This window comes from Ambystoma mexicanum, chromosome 5q, assembly GCF_040938575.1.
Source record: "Ambystoma mexicanum isolate Mex_15411 chromosome 5q, UKY_AmexF1_1, whole genome shotgun sequence".
NCBI classification, from domain to species: Eukaryota; Metazoa; Chordata; class Amphibia; order Caudata; family Ambystomatidae; genus Ambystoma; species Ambystoma mexicanum.
The window spans coordinates 1,135,926,606-1,135,947,408 of NC_090933.1; the positions used below are offsets into that span (position 1 = coordinate 1,135,926,606).

A 20,803-nucleotide genomic window follows, 5' to 3' on the forward strand; every position below is an offset into this window, starting at 1 on the left:
AAGTTAGGTTCTTTTTAGTTTAGAGTGATAGGGAGAGGAATTGGGTTATAAAAGGTCACTGGACAGCAGACTTTGATTAATTTGTAGGACATCCTAAGGAGCACTCTTTGAGACTATTTTTCTTTCCTTTAAGGAAAGGGCAGAGAAAACAAAGGGACAGCTTAGGTTTTTGGTGTTCAAATAAAGAACCACTTTACCCAAAATTCCATCTTGTCCGTCACCTAATTATAACTTAGCACACTGCCTAGTATATGCTGATTGATGTTGACATCATTTTGTGTGGGATGAATCAGTTTAAAGACCAGACAAAATACATTTACAAGAAGGAGAACATCTGTAATGTAAAGCTTTATCTTGGGAAAGTACATTGTGAATCCCCCCATATGAAGATATATTATTAGTAGCAAACTGGTGAAAAAATATAGTACTACTCATAATTAATAGAAAATCTTAAAGAGAGGTATTCATGATTTTCTTTCCCAAGATTAAATAATACATCAACGATAATCACATAGGGCCTCATTAGGACCCTGGCGGAGAGGGTCTTACGCCAGCGTAGTGCATGGCGTACCTCTCCGCCATACTACGAGTTCCCGTAGCGCCATGGAGGTTTTCTCCGCCTGGTTTTACCAGCCGGAGAAAACCATGGCGCTACGGGACCTCGTTGTTAATTACGCCACCGTATTTTACGGTGGCGTAATTAACTCCTTCCCCACTCCCATTATACCCTATGGGGCAAGAATGGGAATGGGGAAGGGCAGAATGGGGATTGGGGATTTACCGCTCCGCCGAGGTCGGAATGGGGCGGTAAATCCGCCAACCCCCATGGCGCTATCGGCGGCTTTCCGCCATGCTTCGCGGTGCATTTAGCACCGCGAAATCCGCCTGGGTCCTAATGAGGCCCATTGAATTATTTGTGTTAGTCCTGCAAATTAACTGGTTCAGCTTGAATACATTCAGGTTATCATCATTTAAATGGGCTTTTGGTGAAATGGCTGGAAAAAAATAAGAGTGCATTGGTGATGTGGTTAGGAATTGGCACTCATGGCTGCTCAGGGGTGGACTGAGAATCAAAAGAGACCCTGGAATAAAATGTCAAAGTGGTCCCATATTGCTAATTTTTAGCAAGCCCACCCCTTTTCCTATGGGAAAATCTAGAAATAGCACACGAGAGAGGCCCAGCGTGCAGAGGCCTGCCGGGAAATCTCCAGCGTTCCCTGTAGGACAGTCCACCACTGTGGCTGCTGATGTTTCTCTGTTCGAATGTTCTAACCTTGTGTTCACCAGTGTTCTGGCTCTGACACACACGTGTCCCAGAATGGTGTGACTGTGTGCCTTGTGCTCAGGGCATGCAAGCGCAGACGCTTCATCCCCGGTTGAATCACAAGGTGACACCATCGCTGTATTTATAGTGCATCAGAGATGTTGTGGGGCAAGAATAGTGATGAGATTCGTTCTTTTGAATGATATAAATGGGTTGTCCATATGTCACTCTGAAGTGCAGTACAGGATGTGCTATTACTCAGGAATAAAGCAGGAGATCAGTATTGCCATTGAATAAGGTCAAATAGCTAATTTTGGTGGCGGTAGACATTTCCAAATAAGTCTCTGAAGTTTTATAAACGTGCTTCCTTATTCTGAAGGGAAGAGCAAGCACTTCTATTCAAAACTGAAAACAATTGTGCTTATGGGGACATTCAAAGGGGGTGCAAAAGTGGGCATCTCCTGTGCCCACCTTCTTGCCACCATTGTAAGTTATTATTATTATTGCCATGTTATGCATTCAAGTGTGAGAACTGACCACCTTGCCTATTGAAAAGAAATGAGGGTGGGAACGCATTGAAAGAAATTAGAGGCATAATTTAGCATTTGTATTTGTATTTATCAAGACATGTATAATGTTTTTGCCAAAGCCCTGTGCAATGGATCAACAAAAGGGTACATCAATAAAGCGATACAAAAAAGAATAATCGATGGTGGATGATGGGGTCGGACCTGGCAGGCAGAGCAGCACCCGCGAGCACAGCATGCCGCATGCACCGGCACCATTCACGAATGGTGCCGGTGCATGCAGCTTCCCCATTCCCATTGAGCCCTCTGGGGCTCAATGGGAATGGGGACTGACAGGCACCGGCACCCAGCAATGCATGAATTACCGGGTCTGGCAATGTCAGAATTACCCAGTAATTCCTCATTGACGGGTGCCGGAAAAAATACAACTCCGGCGGCAGCCGTGCCTGTTTTACAGGCACGCCTACCGCCAAGGTTATAATGAGGTCCACTAACTGTCAAGAAGAGTAGAGGGGAAATATGTTTTAAGACAAGAATGAAAAATGTGTAGAAAAGGAGAAGAATGGATGGGACATAGCAGGGAGTACCAGCATTTCGGAACTAGGAGATAGAAAGAATGAAAGTGAGAGGAGAACCACCAGGGAAGTTTTGTAACAGAACGAACGAAGAAAGCTTGAAAGCAAAGAGGACACAGAGGATATGGGTGAGCCCATGGATGTAACTAAGAGAGAAAATTAAAGAGAACAAACAGCCCACAAGGAAGAAAGGAAACGAAAAGAAGGAAAGCAATAATTGAGGAGTCTGTGTGTACAGACAAGAAGAGCGGAATTATAAACAGAGCGTAGGGGAACAAGTTGAGAAAATAGAAGGCCAAGTAGAAGAGCAGAGCAATACATGAGCTGAGAGAAGAAGAGCAAAGTATGAGAAGCATACTGGCTAGCAAGGAGAGGAAGGGACAGCCATGCCTGATGCCAAAGCGGTGAAATTGACAAATTCCAGCAGTGTTGGGGATGCAAGAGGAAAAGGAAAGAGAAGAGTCCAAGGTAACAATACAATTGCATGCTGTAGCAGAGAACAAGATGATGACATGATGATGTTATGATATGGCATGTATACACAAGTGTTTCAAGACGCGGAGAGAGGAGAGGGTGGAAAGGAGAAACTCGAGGGAGGTAGGGAAGCGGAGAAAGGAGTCTTAGTAGGTTTGGGATGGAGATAATGAGCATGCATCCAGGTTCGGATGGCAGGAATACAGGCAGAGACCACAGTGTCCAGAGTATCAGAAAAGGAAGAAAAAGAGAAAATGATCTGGGAATTATCAGCATAGAAGTGGCAAGAGATTTTAAATGAGACATTGGGCCTCATTACAACCCTGGCGTTGTACCATGGTGCTGTTAGCACCATGGTCCATGCCGGATTCCGCCATGGTGGATGACGGAATTACCGCCCCATTCTCCAAGGTTGGCGGGGCGGTAAATCCCCATTCACCATGGCCCCTTCCCCATTCCCATTTTTGGCCCATAGGGCTCAATGGGAATGGGGAAGGCGCTAATTATGGCACCGTAAATTACAGTGCCGTAATTAGCACCAAGGTCCCTTAGCGGGTTGGACTTTAACGCCTGCAAAAAGCAGGCGTTAAAGTGTGAATCTGGCGCTAAGGGTTTAACGGCGCCGCAGCCTTTTACGCCGCTGTTAACCCCTTAACGCCAGGATTGTAATGAGGCCCAATATGGGCAGAGAGAGGAACAGTGTAGAGTGAGAATAATAGGGGTCCAAGTACAGAACCTTGGGGAAAACCGTAGAGAAGAGAGTTTAAAGAATAATAGTGAAAAGCCCAGGAGACTGAATAGTTAATATCAGCGAATCCAAGAGGGGTGAGAGTAGAGAAACGGTTAAGGTGATCAGCCACATCAAAAGCTGTGGATAAGTCAAGAAGGAGTAGTATAGAAGAGTATTTGTTGCAACAAGCATAAAGAAGAGCGTTGGAAACGAGAAGGAGAGCAGTGCCAGTGAAGTGCGAAGGACTAAAACATGACTGAAGGGGAGGAAGTAGGGAGTACTGGGAAAGGTAAGAACAGACTTGATAATAACAACCTGTTTGAGTAACTTAGAAAGAAAGGGAAGAAGACAGAAGAGACTGTAGTTTCCAGGGAGTGATGGATCAAGGGAAGGTTTTTTTCAAGATCAGGATAATGACTGCATGTTTAAAGGGTGAGGGAAAGGGCGATATAGGAAGTAAGTGACTGAAAAGGCAGCTAAGATAGGCATAACCGTTAGGATAGATAGAAGAGATGAAGGAGGAAGGATAAGGATCAAGAGGAGAGACTTGAAAACACACAATTTAAGAAATAGTCCTTTTCAGGATCGGTAAGGAGGGAAAAAGGGGCTATAACATGCTGGGATGAGTAAAAGGAAGATTTGCATTGGGGTGGCATAGGGGAGTGCGAGGTGTTGGTAAAAGACAATCAAAGATAAGTGACTTTAGAGGTGAGGTAGTCAGCAAAATCATGGTGGTAAAGATATGATGACAGTGAGGGATCAGAGGGACTGGGAGAGATCATGTTTGTGATGAGATGATATAGATAATGGAGAAAGAAACAGTAAGGTCAGAAAAATATCTTTTTTAGCGTCACATAGGAAAGAGTTATAAGAAAAGTGAAGTGAAAAAAGGACTTCAGGGACATTAGGAGATTGAGATTTCTTCTAACAGCGTGTCACTTAGGAAGAGCAATCAAGAGGGAAAGGGGACAGGACAATAGCCTGGGTTTAGGGGGCTTGCAGTAGGGGAAAAAGGATGACAATGAAAGAAGACTAGCAAAGACAGTATGCAGCCTAAGGATAACGGGTGATAAAGAAGAAAAGTAGCCAGTAGAAGGCAATGTGGAAGCCACGGAAGAAAGAAAGGAGGTAGTATTGAAGTAATGCAAATTACAGTGGGAAACCATAGAGAATGAAGGAGACGGTGTAGCAGGGTGCAAGAGATGAGGGGACAATAAAAGGAGAGCGTGATCATACTAGTAAATAGGGCATGCACAGCCTATTGTCTGTGGGTCACATAATATATGCAGAGTTCCAGATGTACAGCATGCAATACTTCGGGTAATCTGCATCCATTACTGCAAACTGGATGGATAACTTCTAATCAGGTGGATTTCCAAGAATATCACAGGGGTAAACTTTATTTACCCCATGCACTATTTACATTTGCAAATTCACATAAATCGTATGAGGCAGTCAAAAATGTTGGCCATTCGTGAGTCAGTACTTTGTAAAGGAACATCTTCCTAATCTACAAGCTTTCTCTATATGCGCATGAGTGTATCGAAGGTATACGTTGTTATTATTTTTTTTTATTGAGAATATTTATTGGGAGCAGGCATAGCTTTGGAAGGTCTTTCCCCCTCCAAAAGTGGCTTCAACTGACCTGGGATCAACGCACAGCTTACCCAACACCACCAGACGCCCTCTTTCCATCTGCCTGAGGCTGCCTGCAGAGGTCAGAGAACCCAAAAGAAGCATCCAGGATCGATCCAGGGACTGCCCCATGACCTCTGACTACGTTACATCTGGGTTACGTTTGGTATATAAGCACAGTCTGTTGGGCGTTAATTCACCCGGGCATCCAGAGCAAAGGGACAGCAGAGGTAAGGGTTGCTAGTATATCCTTCTCTATTTCATTCTGTGTTCCCTGTTCGCCCCTGTTTGCCACTGTTTGACACAACAATGCTTTGCCCAAGGCACACAAACAACATTCAAATCACATTCCAACATAACATTCCACTAAAACAACAAATCACATACACTTGCATTCTTCTCAACTGCCATTCTGCACCTGCTCACACACATGGTATTCATGAACTCAGTAACACACATAACCCATATATACTCTTCCTTGCAGAAACATGGCTCAAACCCACACTATACACTTATTATCCCTTATTATCCCTGATATGCTTCCCCTGCACTTTCTCATCCACCCAGCGGTGTGGCCCAGGGGGGGCTGAGGAGGCTATAGCCCCGGGCCTTTGGGTTGTAGCCACGGATAGAAGCTCAGGTGCTACAACCAAAAGGCTAGCTAGCCCCGAGTCCTGCCAGTCCCAACATTAGCTTAGCCCCTGATCTTTTCCGACCTAGCAACACACCTGCATCCACCACAAAGACTGCCCACATATAGAAGGTGGTGGAATTGCCATAATTTATAAAGACACACTCACACTTAATAATCACACCACACCCCATACACTTCCTTTGAAGCACTCTCTCTCACCTGCTCCCCTCCATCACACCCGCACCCCACCTTTCTCCACCTCATTTATCGCCCTCCTGCACACAGTTCCAACTTCCACACTGACTGGACTTCAGTACTAACAACCACACCTAACCTCTACCTTGGCAACTTCAACCCTGTTAGTTCCCGTTCAGACACCAGTCCCCTACTAAAGACTATCCTCATTCCACTCACACCTTATGACCTCACACAACACATCACCTATCCTACACACATTTCTGGCAAACCTCTGGAACTTTTCATCACACACAAAACTCATGGATAATTGAACCTGGGTATTGTGGTCTGACCCCTTCGCTATATCCTTCACGCTCACACTATCATACAATATCCCACCACCTGACACACATCCCTCTGACCCCCCAACCAGACAAACCAAACACATTACAGACTTAGCCTTACCACCACCCCCCCAACATCCACATCTCTCCATCCTACTCCACCAACACAACACCATTATCACACAGACACTCAACAAATTGCACCCCTCAAATTACAAAATACCCACAACAACCACGACAAACCATGGTCCAACAGTTCACTCCTCTCTATTAGGTAGGAGGCCAGATGCCTAAAAAGAGCCTGGCAAAAGAACCCATGCCCCTCAACCAAGACACCCCTCAGACACTTGCAGCTAAAATAAAACTGGTATGCACAATTACAAAGCCACCCATTACTCTCAAGAACTCCAATACATCACCATTCATACCCAGAAGCTATTCAACTACGTCTAGTCCCTCTCTAAACCACCATCCACACCTTCCGCACCCTCGTCCACTGCAGTATGGAACTCCCTCATGAACTACTTCAACTCCAAACTACACAACATCAGGACAGCCCTCCTCTCAGTTCTCCCACTCACACACCTCACTCTCAAACATTTCAACGCATGGAACACCTTCCACCCCATTGACGAGACCCTCATCACCCTCACTGTGAAAATAAAAGCTGCACACCTCCTGGATGATGCATGCCCACCTCAAGCTGCATCCAATTGCATAACCACGCTAGCTCCCCAATGGCTCCACATCATCAGCATCACAAGGTACTATCCCTACTGCACTCAAAACAGGACAAACCTCACCCCTCCTCAAAAAAAAATCTCTCGACCCCATGCTCCCTGAAAACTACTGCCCCCATTACTATCTTCCGAAACCTCACCAGAATCAAGGACCGCTTTGTAACTACCCAAATGCAACAACATATCACCACAAACAACCCACTCAACCCTTTTCAATCTGGCTTTTGGCCTGGACACAGCACAGCAGCTGCTAGTCCACAGAATCACAAAGGACACACATCACTCACTTCATGTACTCCTCAACCTCTCCTCAGCCTTAGAAACAATTGACCGCACCATTCTACTAGACATCCTAGACATTCTAGCACACAGGATGAATCGTTCTGGCACTGTATTCAGCTGGTTCACCTCCTTTCTCTCTCACAGGACACATTTTGTCCCAATACCCACTCATTGATCAGATCCCACCCCTGTCAAGTATGGGGTCCAGCAAGGATCCTCCCTATCTTCACTCATTTTCAACCTATATGTTAAATCCCTTTGACAGACCCTCAGCACACACAACATACATTTCCACCAATATTCAGTAGGGTTGTTACGGTATACCGCTATAAACACTGTGGTCAATTTGATTGGCTTAAATAACTGTTACCTTGTTTCTAACGGTAAACTGATTTAAATGATGAATTTATGCTTTGCACGTGTACTGTGCAGTGCACTTCAATGAGTGCAATTGCAAATTGTAAGCAAGCAGGGCTGGCACTGGGCTGGGCTGCCTTCTTTCTGTGTTCAGTGAGCCTGGTACTGGGGGAGGTGGCGTTTGCCTGACCCAGGCTGCTTGGTGGAATATTCCCGAGTCCCTAGTGTGACTGATCAGTGCTCTGTTCGGGCTCCAGAAAAACCCTAATTTTATTTTTAAAAATCACAGCTGATCACTGCTGCGACAGGTGGGTGTTGGCTCCAACGTTGGTGCCTGCCCTGTGTGTGGATTTTGAATTGGCACAGCATGAGCGCAAAAAGAAAGGTGAGTTTTTCTTTTCTTAACTGCAGTGCTGCAGCCTGGAGTCGAAAGTGTGATTTATTACACCAGCGCTATTTACAAGAAAGGGTTCCTTGAGGCTCCCACCTTATCTGAGCCAAATAAATCAGGTACGTGCTGCGGAGTATTTTCCTTTTGCAATTAGCGTGATGCACTTCGTCGGGCTAAAACCACCAAGTTACAGGGTTCTGTGCCGTCTTTGGGACATTGATTGTATTGCCCCTATTTGGAGTAGGAAGCTTAAAGCGTTCCCTCCTGAGTGTATAATTACAATATGCAGTGTTCGTGGCATGGGAGCTTCAAATACTGCAGTCAGCACCTTTCAATGTGCTATTTGTTTTCAAACCGCAAATAACCTCCGTTTGAATTCACTGTGTGCCAATTTAGCTTGTGTGGCTGAGGAGTCTGGGCTGTGGGGGGCAGCTAGTATTATGTGCTGTTAGCTGCGGGTGGGTTGTGTGTTAGGAAAACACTTTCTCTGGGGCTTTGGAAGTGGTGCGAAAAAGACACACCATTTAAGTCTGTCTGCTCGGATGGGTGAAAGAGGTGATTGTGGTAATGTGAGCTTCTAGGCTATTTTCAGATTGCACTTGCTTGTGGCATTTAGAAACGGTTTGCCGGACTGAAAACGTGCGTTTTAAAAAAAAGAAAATGGCAAATGCACCGCTTTTCTAATCACGGTGTTAAAATGGGCAATTGCAAATTCATTTCTTATTAGTGGCAGTCAGAGGCTTTCATATGCATGATGGAGCGTTTCCACTTTCCAACCCAAAGAGCTTGCAAAGCAGTGCACATTGCAAATCTGATTGTTAAAGTTAGCAACACAAATCCCCCATTTAAAGACTAGAGGCAAAAAAATAAAGTTGCAGGAAGTTAGGTTTGGTGCAGAACTGTCCATATGCCATACAAGTCCGTTTTTTTACTTGGCAAAATTTCGTTTTTTGTTCATGTTGCAAACACGCTTCTAGTGCTTGCAGACTAACTCCCATGCCAACCCCCAGCTCCTTTCCAGTCCCTGCAATCAGCCTGCATCCTTCCCCAGCCCCGTTGCCCTGTGTTAACTTCTGCAAGGGTCAAAGACACTTACAGGCTTTCCAACCGCCATGATTTAACATCGTGGCTGGAAGGTAAGTTTGGTGCAGCACTATGGGCCTCATCATAAGTTTGCCGGTGCGGGATCTACGGTGCCGGTGAGCATGCTGGTACCGTAGTTCTCGGACCGGCATACTACGAGTTCTGCTTGCGGGTGCCATTGCAGCCGCCAGGTCTGACGTGGCGGCCGTAAGGGCACCCGCAAGCAGATCATGTCGGCTGCACCGGCACCATTATAAATGGTGCCGGTGCATCCGACCTCCCCATTCCCATTGAGCCCTACGGGGCTCAAATGGGAATGGGGAAGAATTTTTCCTGGCACCCAGGCATGGGCAAATACCGAGTCCGGCAAGGCCGTAATGACCCGGTAATTGCCCATTTCTGGGCGCCGGAAAAAAGAATACCGGCAGCAGACGTGCCTGTATAACAGGCACAGCTACCGCCAGCCTCGTAATGAGGCCCTATGTCTCAGGCACCCAGCCCGAAAGGTCCGTTTGGCTACTTTGCAAAAGGTATACATTTCGTTTTTTGTTGTTGCGCAAACACGCTTCTAGACTCACCCCCACCCAGTACAGTGTTTACTTCTGTGATGGTCCATGACCCTTACAGGCTTATCAACCGTCATGATTTAACATCGTGGCTGGAAGGTAAGTTTGGTGCAGCACTATGCCACTATCCATATGAGTCTGTCCTACAAAAGTTATTTGTGAGCGAGTTACGTGTGGGTTTGTCATATGTTTATAATTTAAAAACCTACCCTCATACGATCTTATACTTGCACCAAATAGTCAGAGGTTTGTTGCAAAGAATCTGCATATCTATGTTTGTTTATTGCACAACTTCTTTTATTACATGTCTTAAAATCACTGAAAGTACAGTGGGCTTAAATAGATTTTTCAGGTCAACATTATTTTGCATTCTGGGACTTATCATTCTGGATGTAAAATTTAAAGCCACAATATCATTTTGGCTTAAGATGGTGCTATAGGGATTTACATGTTCATGTGGCTTTATTGCCCCCAGTGGTGGGGGAGGCAGTTGTTTGTAAATTAAAAGATGGGAGAGAGGGGTGACTTCGGCAAGTGGTTCTCCATCCCGTCATTTTAGTTAGCAAATTATATCTCTCTTCTCCCTGCTCGAGATGGGTTCTGTGACTCTGCACTGAAGTCCATGTGAAATGGCGCCAGTGTCTTTAAACCCTTCAGGTGGAAAGGGGCCATGAGTCACTCTCAAGGGGGTTACCCTACAGCAGCTTCCCCCATTATTTGCAGCACCAGTCAGTGCCAGAAGCAGGCTTAGAACACCACTATATATTTCTTACGTTCGTTCAGGGGTTTTAAATGTGCACTTTGAGCGCTCATCTTACAACTTCAAGCTGTGTTTGTGGGATCCCTGCGGCTGTCACTTTCCTCCTATGTTATCACTTCAGTCATTGCCTTAATCTTCATCTGTTCCACTTCTTAGCTATGGCATTTCGCAGGCCATGGGCAATTGGGCATGTAGTGTTTGAGATCTGTGCTGGGTGGCCATCGATTTGTGAGTAATTGCCCAGAGCTATGGCTGCATTTGTTTGATTTTAAAACATTCCAGCCATCATACTTTGAGACGGTAGGGTCATACATGTCTTGGCCTCCTACTTCTTTAGTTAAACTTCTAAAAAGTTTGCATTGTTTACAAAGTTAAATTGGACCTCCTGCTCCGTTGAGTTAAAACTAAAATAAATGTTTGTAAGAAGAACTAAGACAACTTCTTGGTGATGTTTTCTTGTTTGTATATTGTGTCTTGTTGAAAATGTGACTTTTCCTGGCAAAATAATATTTAAAACAATGCTTATACACAGGTGTGTGCTATACCGCAAAAACACGGTATACTGTCATTTTTCAAATTAAGGTTATCATACCATCAAAAAATCAATATATCGTGACATCTAATAAAAACATTTCAGCCCCTTCAAAACTCCAAACCCTTAACAACTCTCTCTCCACCATCACCAACTGGATGGCCACCCAATTCCTAAATGTCATCCTTTCCAACACAGAATTGCATCTGCTCCCCCAAGGCCCAAAACCCAACCCCACCTAATGGATCCAAGAACTCACTACTGACAACCCACACATTTCTCTTTACACACCTGTTAAATACCTTGGTTTCACCATCGGCCAACCGCTGTCACCGAAACATTAAATCTTCAACTACACCTCCTACCCAAAATCAGATATATCCTTCCTCCTGATGACTTTTGCACCACAGTCCAAGCACGCATTCTCTCTAAGCTGGGCTATGGAAATGCTCTCCTTACTGGACTCCCCAACAACACCGTTGTCCCCCTGCAAGCCATACAAAAAGCACCAGCCAGACGCATCCTCCACCTACCCAAACATGCACACAACACCCACACTCTTGCCCAGCTCCACTGAATTACCTTCATGACAAACTCAAACCCATCACCCGCACAATCACCAGACAAGTCAGTGGACACCTTCTACACAATCTACTCTACAACTTTACATGCACACAAAAAAATGTATCCACTGGACTCCTGAACACCCTACCTCTCCACATACGCACTGCATCCTCCATCACCACTTTCAGAAAGCATTTTACAACATACCTGTTTCCCCACACATAACGTTGCCCTCCCCGACTGCTATCACTTGTCTATCCTAATCTTCCTATCCTTTCCTGAAAACATTTGAACGTCTTTTTTCAAGTTCCATCTTTTCAATATTTGAACCATGTAAGGCACTCCAGGACCCCGTGGGTAGGGCCATAGCTAAACAAAAAAGTAAAAGAAATAAATAGCTTTGAGAAGCAACGGAATAACATAGTGAGAGGTGCAGAAAAAACAAGGGAGCGGGGAGCTAACAGCAGGGGAGGGGTAAGGTGGGCAATTTATCATGAAATGATCTACAAGCAACAAGAGGAACCAGTGGGGATAAGATCACCCAGTCTGAGGTAGGGAGGTGAGTGGAGGGTGTGTACGCATAGGTGTTAAGGAGGAGCCGTACCTTGAAGAGGAAGGTCTTGAGCTCCTTCCTGAACTGTACAAACAAGGGTGCAAGTCTGAAGTTGACGGGGAGGAGGTTTCAAAGTCTTGGGTCATAGACCGAAGTTACCTTCTAACACTAAAGTCTACTATTTGATATGAAATAAAACCGATCAAGTTTTTTAAAAATTATTCAATATCCTATTGATCATTGTACACTTTCTTTTAGCAAAGCTTTAGCTTGGTATTCCTTTAGGATTGGCCATTTATGAGGAATGATATCTGTATTGGACTTTGTCACAGATATCAATGAAGTCAAGAGTTCCTTGTCCTACCATGAATGTTAACATATTTTTCAAAGGATTGGGTAGAACCATGTGTTACTGTTTTGGCTAATTGCTACCCTTGCTTGTGGAAGGTTGAAGCTGCACCTCTCGGTGGATCTTATAAGAGGCCATACAGGGTAAAGAAGCCCATCCATGTAGTTTTAGCTACCATCTAGGCCATGAAAGAGATTATCAGCAATTGGGTATGGGCTATTATGCTGGAGGTTGGATAGAAGCCAGATTGGGCATACACTACAGTACCAGGGTCTGTTTGGCAATAAACACTGAGAGCTGGAGGGCTACTGATTTAGAGTAAGTTTGCCCATGAAATGAGATAGATAGTTTGGTCCTTCCTAGGGACATGGGATGGCTGGCTATCTTGAGAGTTTTTGAAAGTTGTATTAATCTATTGTTTTTTAATGATTTCTAAGGAGGCTGCTGCAAGAGGAGTCGAGGTTGAGATCCGTTTTGACAAATTTGAGGATATATAGCTCAATTGGTTCCTTTTCCCACTGCAGATCTCTGTGGTAAGGCACAGTTGTGGATTCATTGGGGGATGATTTTCTGGGACCAATTGAAAGAGCACACGGATATGACATAGGAATAATTGGAATAATTGATATTTGCAACCTACCAAAGTGTAAGATATATTAGGACTATCAATATCAATTTTATTACACAGATGATTGTTCTTGATTGTGGGAGCGAGGTGATTTGATGATGCTCCGTGAGTTATGTTTGCCTTCGTTTATTGTCGGATAGCTACTGCTTTGCCCTGGGAGAGACACGCAAATAGCTGTGACGATCCATGGGCTGCTCTATCACTTTTTTATCTGATGATCTTTGAACTCACTGATAATTTGAAAGTGTTTTATATGTTATTTGCAGACAGGTGCCTTTTCAAATGTTCATTGCTGCACATTTTCTTTTTGGGGAATTGAAATATTTCGAGTCAAGATGAATGTGATGGAGCCTCATTTCTTTAGGGAGCTAGTTCTCCTACCTGTAATATTGGACTCACCGCTTTGATTGGCTATCTCGCCCTCAGGACAGAGGACACAGTTGAAGCAGCAGATGGGTAGTCTCGGCTGCGTCACTTTTCGGTGTCCTGGTTTGCATGGATCACTGCATGCTGAACGAGGGATCTGGAATAGTGATGGACAATAGAAAAAGTGAGTACTACCTGTACTATCCACCATTACTTTGTAATACATTTGGTTCAATTATCAGCATTGATGAAAACATTTTACCATCGAGAAAGATTTGTTTGCAATTTTCAGTCAAACTATTATTCTCCTGCTACTTACAGTAAAGTGCAGCTATTGTGACCTTGGTTAATGGATGTAAATAGTCACAGATATGTCTATTGAGATAGATCAAGGCACTCGTTAGCCATCTACCATCTGATCATAGGAGAGTCTGGTTAGTTGGTCTGAGCGTGCAAGGACTTGGACTCCAAATAGGAAGACTGAGTATTGTGGTCAAGGATAAGCCATAATGAGAATGACTAGGGCCTCGTACATGTAGTCCATTTATAAATTACATTTTCTACAAATGTTCTTACTGTACAGATGTTTTTACAGTCTTCCAATAACCAGAACAAATCCTTTATGTAGTATGTTCTCCTTGTTCTGCAGGAGGTCAGAAAGTATGTACAAGTTATTAACAATATGGTGCATTTCGAGAATGTCCTCGGGCACCAGGTATTTGCAGAAATTCATTATGATATTTCCAGCACACACAAGAGATTTAGTGGAAACAGATGATGCTAGAGAACATAGACATAGGCCCTACTGGGTTTATGAGGCTTTTCAGGTTTGTGAGGCTCTGACAGATTGTGTGTGATGGATGGTTCAGCTGAGGAGCTGTCATAACTTTGGTGAAGTTCCATCAAATTTTCTTGGCATGCTCGTTTGTCACTGAAGGGTTGCCGAGCAGACAGCAATTAATGTTAAATGTCTGTGATGGGTTGCCATTTGGCAAAGGTGTAAGAGCCATGGCTTTTATGATTTTTATTAAATTATTAAAATGATGCTGGTAATTTCATTTCTGAAAGGGAAATCTGCTGATCACGGTCCCCTTTCATAAGCTCCATGCCAAAGGCATAGTGTGTACCTTTGTCCTGCTGCATCAGTACCCTAATGTTCAGTGCCTCCACTACCAGTGCCACAAAGCAGGTCCAGAGGTCACAAGTGCCCGTTCGAAAGCTGCAGTGACAGTCAAGTCTCGGGAGAGCAGGGGCTGCATTTAAGATATGCACCCCTGTTCCAAAACACTATCATTATGGGTCTACCTCCATGTGGCAGAATAATATTTAAATATAAGCAAGCCATACCGGAGTTAGGGTATGGTGGATGGTATTCTCAAAGGTATTACAGCAAAATCCAATTTGATAACAAAAATGTGTCTGCTCCTGTGAGCCAAGCATTGCTGTGGAAGGTGATGTGTATTCGGTCCAGACGAGTTGAGCCTGACAGGACAGGAACCTGAATCGCCACGCCTCTTCTTTGATCGCTTTGTGAGGGCAGGTAACAACCTCTGCCGGGGACTGAAGCACAGCAGGTAGCTGGTCTGGGACCAGGCATCAAAGGATCACACCCATTCATAGGGAGTAGCCTCACACCAGGGTGCTGCTTTTCAAAGGTCTTTTGATCCTAGTGAGAAAGAAAGGGGGTGGAATTCGAATAGAGCAATCTGTTCATTTGAAGGAGACTTCCACCATTTGGTTTCTCTCTGCCTCTCACTCTCCTTCCTGTCCTCTCCACTGCCTCTAGAGCAAAACACTTTGCGTGTGATGTCAAAAGGGCTAAATCCACTTCTTTCAAGAACAGTGATTGGACCACTAAGGCAGGCTGGCCGTAGTCCAATCACATGTGGGCTATTGCTTTTAAAAGAATTGGTCTCCCACCACTTCTTAGATCCTCCCAGAACACTGAAGATTCGCTCTGGAGCAACCAAGAAGAACACACTGCACTTCCTTTGGGAAGAAAGATCTGATCCCATCCACTCCAAGGGTAAATTGTGGGTGAACTTTTTCTGTGGACCAGGACCTGCCAATCTGCACCAGAATCTTCTAAAGCCGGGAGAGCAGACCCTGTACAGAACCCTCCTGCCCTCAAGTCCCTCCGAGTGGGTCTCACAGCAGCCTGTACCAGACGAGCTGAAGATTCCTGTTCTGGGAGATGCCGGCACTGGCTTTTGCCCTCCTCCATCAATCCGTATTATTGCTTGCACTTCACCCAGTTGGATGCTACATCGTGCCCTAGCTGTGCCAGTCATTTGCTAGGCCCGAAGCTACTGACCGTTGTCAGGACCCAACCAGCACCATTGGCGAGTCACATGCCGACTCTAACCAGAGGTTACAACCACGGCTCGGCCCAGCTAGCCTTCGAACGGCGGCCTCACCGACCTGCACATCGACAAACCCAGGATTACCACTTTGACGACAGTCGCCCGCCAAATGGAACCACTCGAGCATCATGTATAGACCCCTCCCAGCGGCTAGAAGCATGACTCAGCCTAGCCCAACTGCAAAGAGATCTTTGGACCACCCTGACCTGCATCGCTGAAAGCCCCTCTTTGACCACACAGAGCAAGTGCATTGGCCACTACTCGACAGCCTTTTTTAGCGTGGGCCCACACATTCTGACGCGCCCGAACTCAGCCTGATCTACTCACATCTACGTTCGGCACTGAGTTCAACATCCATGAACCCACCAAGAACCTAAACCAGGTCCTGTTAACCCTGAACTACCCCTTCGAGACTGATTAGGCCACTTCAGCACTTTGTTTACCCAAAGACATATCCTTTGCATTCATGCTCTGAGTGCTACTTGCATTTTCTCTGTCTTTACAAAGGGGTGGGCTTTGTACAATGTTTTCTATTTAGTATATTGGACAGTCCCTTTATTTTGGGGCTGTTATACTTCGCTGTTTCGGTTGCTATTGAATCACATTCATACCCCTCTTAAGAGCATAGCCTTCCCTTGGCCCACATGACCACATTGCCTGCTTTAACTTTAGGATTGCGTTGGGTCTTGGTTTGTGGAAGTGTGAGGGCTGAGTGGGCATTTGTATCCCTACTCATCCTTTTACTCCTGCAGAGTGGAATACAATTCGTCACAATGGCAAGGTCATCTTCAGAGAGTCTTCTATATGTTAAGTGCAAATGTTCTGGGAAAGTGCTAATATTCACGGTGTAATTAGCCATCTTTTTTTAAAACAAATCTCTACCACACCCTGCTGTTGATTAATTCTCAAAACAAAACATAAAGTAAATAATTGAAAAACTTTACAAAGCTGTATGCCTATTTTACAAGCAAAACAATGTTTACTTCTTTTATGGACATTCAGACTTTAATCTCATAACATACCGCAGTAACCTGCAAGCCTGTTTCAGACAATGATCAAAAAACACTCGTCTTGATGGCACAACATAGAGGAGTTTACAGGCGTCTCCTATATGCCCCACGTCATGAGTGGAAAGTGCAGCCAGCCAGCTGCCTTTATTTCAACTTTTGTTGGAAAGTAGCTGCCAAGTGGGTGGTATTTGCTTTTACACCAGTACCTTTTTGCATTTAGGAATTGGGGCCCAAAAAAATTGGAAATGTACAACGACAAGTTCCAGAATGCAAACTGCTGTTGGCTGAAAGGCCAGGGCTGGATGGAACTGTCATGATCATTAGATTTAAGCAATATGCCCGAGCTGCTGGGGCATTACCGAGTCAGGTCTATACAAATACCACCTAACATGATATACCACGATTTTTGGTTCATGGGTGGGGGATTGGAGGGTCCCATGCAGAACTCTGCATGGGATGCATGACAAGATTTGATTATCAATATACGTGCTTGAACTGCCACCCATCTATTCTATTTTTGGCGTGAGCAGGTAATCCAACTTGAAAGAGAAAAAAATAAGACCCTGTAGGAGATGGAAGCCTGTGCTTCTCTGGTTTGCACCCCTGAACTTAATTACCCAGATTTTCCAAAGGAAATCGTGGAAAAAGGAAAGCATTCAATGAAGCAAGGGGAGAGCCAGGGATCTGAACATGAAGACTGTTACGGGTGAGGCCAGCAATCCTGGAGCTCTTTCCTCTGCAGGCCATGAAGGTTACTAAATTCCCAGAGGAAGCTGTTGATTAGCCTCGAGGCACCCAGCTGAAAGGAAAGATTAGTTAAAATGTTCCTGAAGTTTTGTTCTGCTAAAACTGCTTCACTGAGCTATTTTACTGCATATCATGTTGTATTTAAACTTCGTTGTTGCAGCATCTCTAATTTTCTTTTTAATACTGATAATGTGGGTTGCTTTATTTTATTTTCCAGGTCTTTTATTGTTATGGTACTTGATTTACTATTCGTTAAATTATATTGTATAATATTATACTAGTGGAAACGTCTGTGTACGCGGGCTAATGTGAGTAAAGGAAGTCATTTTCAGTGTGCAAATATATTATGTGATGTATTTAAACATAATTTATGTTAAAAGAAAAAAACAAATTTGTTAAGGACCCTTTTTTCATGGAGGAGTCGTAACCTCAAACAAAATCTCACAGAATTAGTTGAAAGTTCAACATAGTACATATGGCCAGTTGTTGCATCTGCTCCTCGTGCTCTTGGATTCCACTTATGGGTTTTGGACTCACATATATATAATGTTGAGGGATGTGAGAGTAATACAAGAACCTGGTATTGTACCAGATAACCTCAAGGATGCGTGGGTCATCCCCTTAATTAAAAAACCCACACTTGACCCAAGTAACCCATCCAACTATAGGCCCATCACCACGGTGCCTTACTTACTTAAAATCCTAGACCAGGTGGTTTACCTTCAAATTCAGGATTACCTCGAAACAAAGAATCTATTAGGTCTCAGACAATCAGGCTTCCGACCTAGACATGGGACGGGTACAGCCTTGATTGATTTAAAAACACAAATTGAGGATCTGAAAGACAAGGGCAAGCAGGCACTCCTGCTTCTCCTTGATCTTTCAGCAGCTTTTGATTTGGTCGACCATCAAATCCTATGTCACCACCTTAAAATAGCGGCCCACTTCTCGGACGCAGCCACATCTTGGATTAGTTCCTTTCTGGCTAATAGAACCATGCAGGTTTTCTCTCCTTTTGCCTCAGTTGAACCAGCACACGTCCCGTGTGGAGTCCCACAAGGCTTCTGTGTTTCTCCCACATTGTACAATGTGTTTACTAAACCACTCTTTGATATACTTGACTATCTGGGTGTCTCTTACACCAACTATGCGGACGATACCCAGATACTCATCCCTATCACCGGTGACTATGTGACCGATGCCAAAGCACTCAATGAAGTCTACACAGCCATCCATGCTTGGATGGCACATCATGGGCTCTGTCTTAATGATGAAAAAACAGAGCTACTTATCCTAGGCTCCCCTTCCAAACTCACCAAACTTAACCCAGAATACAAATCTTTTACTATTGATGGGAACATTATCAAAGTGTCCAATGTTACAAAAACACTTGGCATCTGCTTAGACTCAACACTGTCCCTTAACAGACAAACGAATGTTGTGGTTTCGGCATCGGCCTACACCGGCAAACTCATCACAGCCTGCAGACCCTTCCTGACAACCGACAATTGTATCATCCTCGCTAGAACTCTCATCATGTCCAAAATTGATTATTGTAATTCCCTCTACTTAGGAACTAGCCAAAGAAATTTGGACAAGTTACAGGTCACTCAGAACAATGCTATCAGGGCTGCCCTTAAAGTCCCAAGGAGACTTCACACATCTCTGACACAAGATGTAATCTACACTGGCTCCCAGTCACACGTTGCATATCTCTCAAAGTCCTTGCTCTAACACACAAGGCCCAGAGTAACCTGGCACCTGCTTACTTGACCAATCGCTTCATGCAGCACACCGCAACCAGACCCCTGAGGTCTGCCCAAGTACAGACACTGACTATACCTAGTTACAAGCTGCAGACAGCCGGGGGCTCTAGTTTCCCAGTTCTAGTGGCTAAACTTTGGAACACTTTACCCAACAACCTCAGAACAGAACCCTCTGTCCACTCCTTTAAAAACAAAAACAAACTTTTGCTCCACGAACTGGATGCTTCGGCATTATCTTCCTAAACCTCATGGGACTTCTACGGTAAGGTGGAACTTGCACTTCCTTCTCCTATCCCTCGAAATACTGCAGCCAGACACATTGATTGTTTGACATATGTTGTTGTTTACTAATCGCCCAGGGATCTCTCTTGTAACCTTTCTACATTCTTGTCCATATCCTGTTTTTTTCTCTTAGTCTGTTGTTTTATATCATGCCTGTATCTTAAGTCCTGCACTCCGTATTACTAAGATGTACCCTTTCCCTTGAGGAAAGCTGTTTTTGTTAACGCTTGTAACCTTTGTAACCACTTTCGTCAAATTATGCGCCCAGATGCCTCAGGGCAAGGTGCGCAATACAAATAAACAAATACAAAAAATACAAATACAAGTCAAGTGCAGCATGATTTGAAGTAGACATAAGATCGTAAAATAAAGTAAATTGAAGTCAAATAAAGTTTAAAATGTACATGAAGAATATTATTGCTATAATAATTCACACCAAGAAATATTACAATTAATACTTACATAAGTATAATAAAAAAGTAATTTATTTTTTCAGAGAAATAGTGCTTAATCAAATGAATTTCTGTTTATATGTTTTTTTAAATGTATATGTATTCATAGTGTATGCAACTTGAAGTATGCCGTTAAAGTGGTATCCCTGTTTTGGTTTGAGATACACATTTATGTTTGCCTGGAAGATGAACTTGAAGTCCTTTTGTTGTATGCGTAAGGCAACAGCTCCCTCTGCTGGTGATAACAGGTGAAGTGGGTAGGACAGCTTCGGGCAAACCAGGGCCCTCATTACAACCCCGGCGCTAAACCATGGCGCTATTAGCACCATGGTTGGTGCCGGTGTTGTAACGAGTCCGCCATGGTGAAATGGGGAAATACCGCCCCATTCCAAGGTTGGCGGGGCGGTATTTCCCCATTTCACCATGGCCCTTCCCCATTCCCATTTTCGCCCCATAGGACTCAATGGGACTGGGGAAGGCGCTAAGTACGGTACCGCAAAATTAGCACCGAAGTCCCTTTGCGGCACCCTACTTTAACGGCTGGTAAAACCAGCCGTTAAGGTCGGGTTCTGCAAAGGGACCTCGTAATCAGGCGTTAGGGGTTTAACGGCGCTGACACCTTTTACGGCGCCGTTGAACCCTTAACGCCAGG

General features: G+C 44.4%; 1 protein-coding gene across 1 annotated transcript in view; it reads right to left on the reverse strand.

Annotated features, from left to right (window-relative positions):
- The window catches only part of LOC138498361 (extracellular calcium-sensing receptor-like), a 316,510-nt gene that overhangs the window by 103,393 nt on the left and 192,314 nt on the right, over positions 1-20,803 (reverse strand). The window contains exons 9-10 of the mRNA XM_069622146.1: positions 14,108-14,174; positions 13,565-13,688 (exon numbers count right to left, since the gene is read on the reverse strand). Of these exons, the coding sequence (XP_069478247.1) occupies positions 13,565-13,688; positions 14,108-14,174 (191 nt within the window). The remainder of the gene's footprint in view (positions 1-13,564; positions 13,689-14,107; positions 14,175-20,803) is intronic.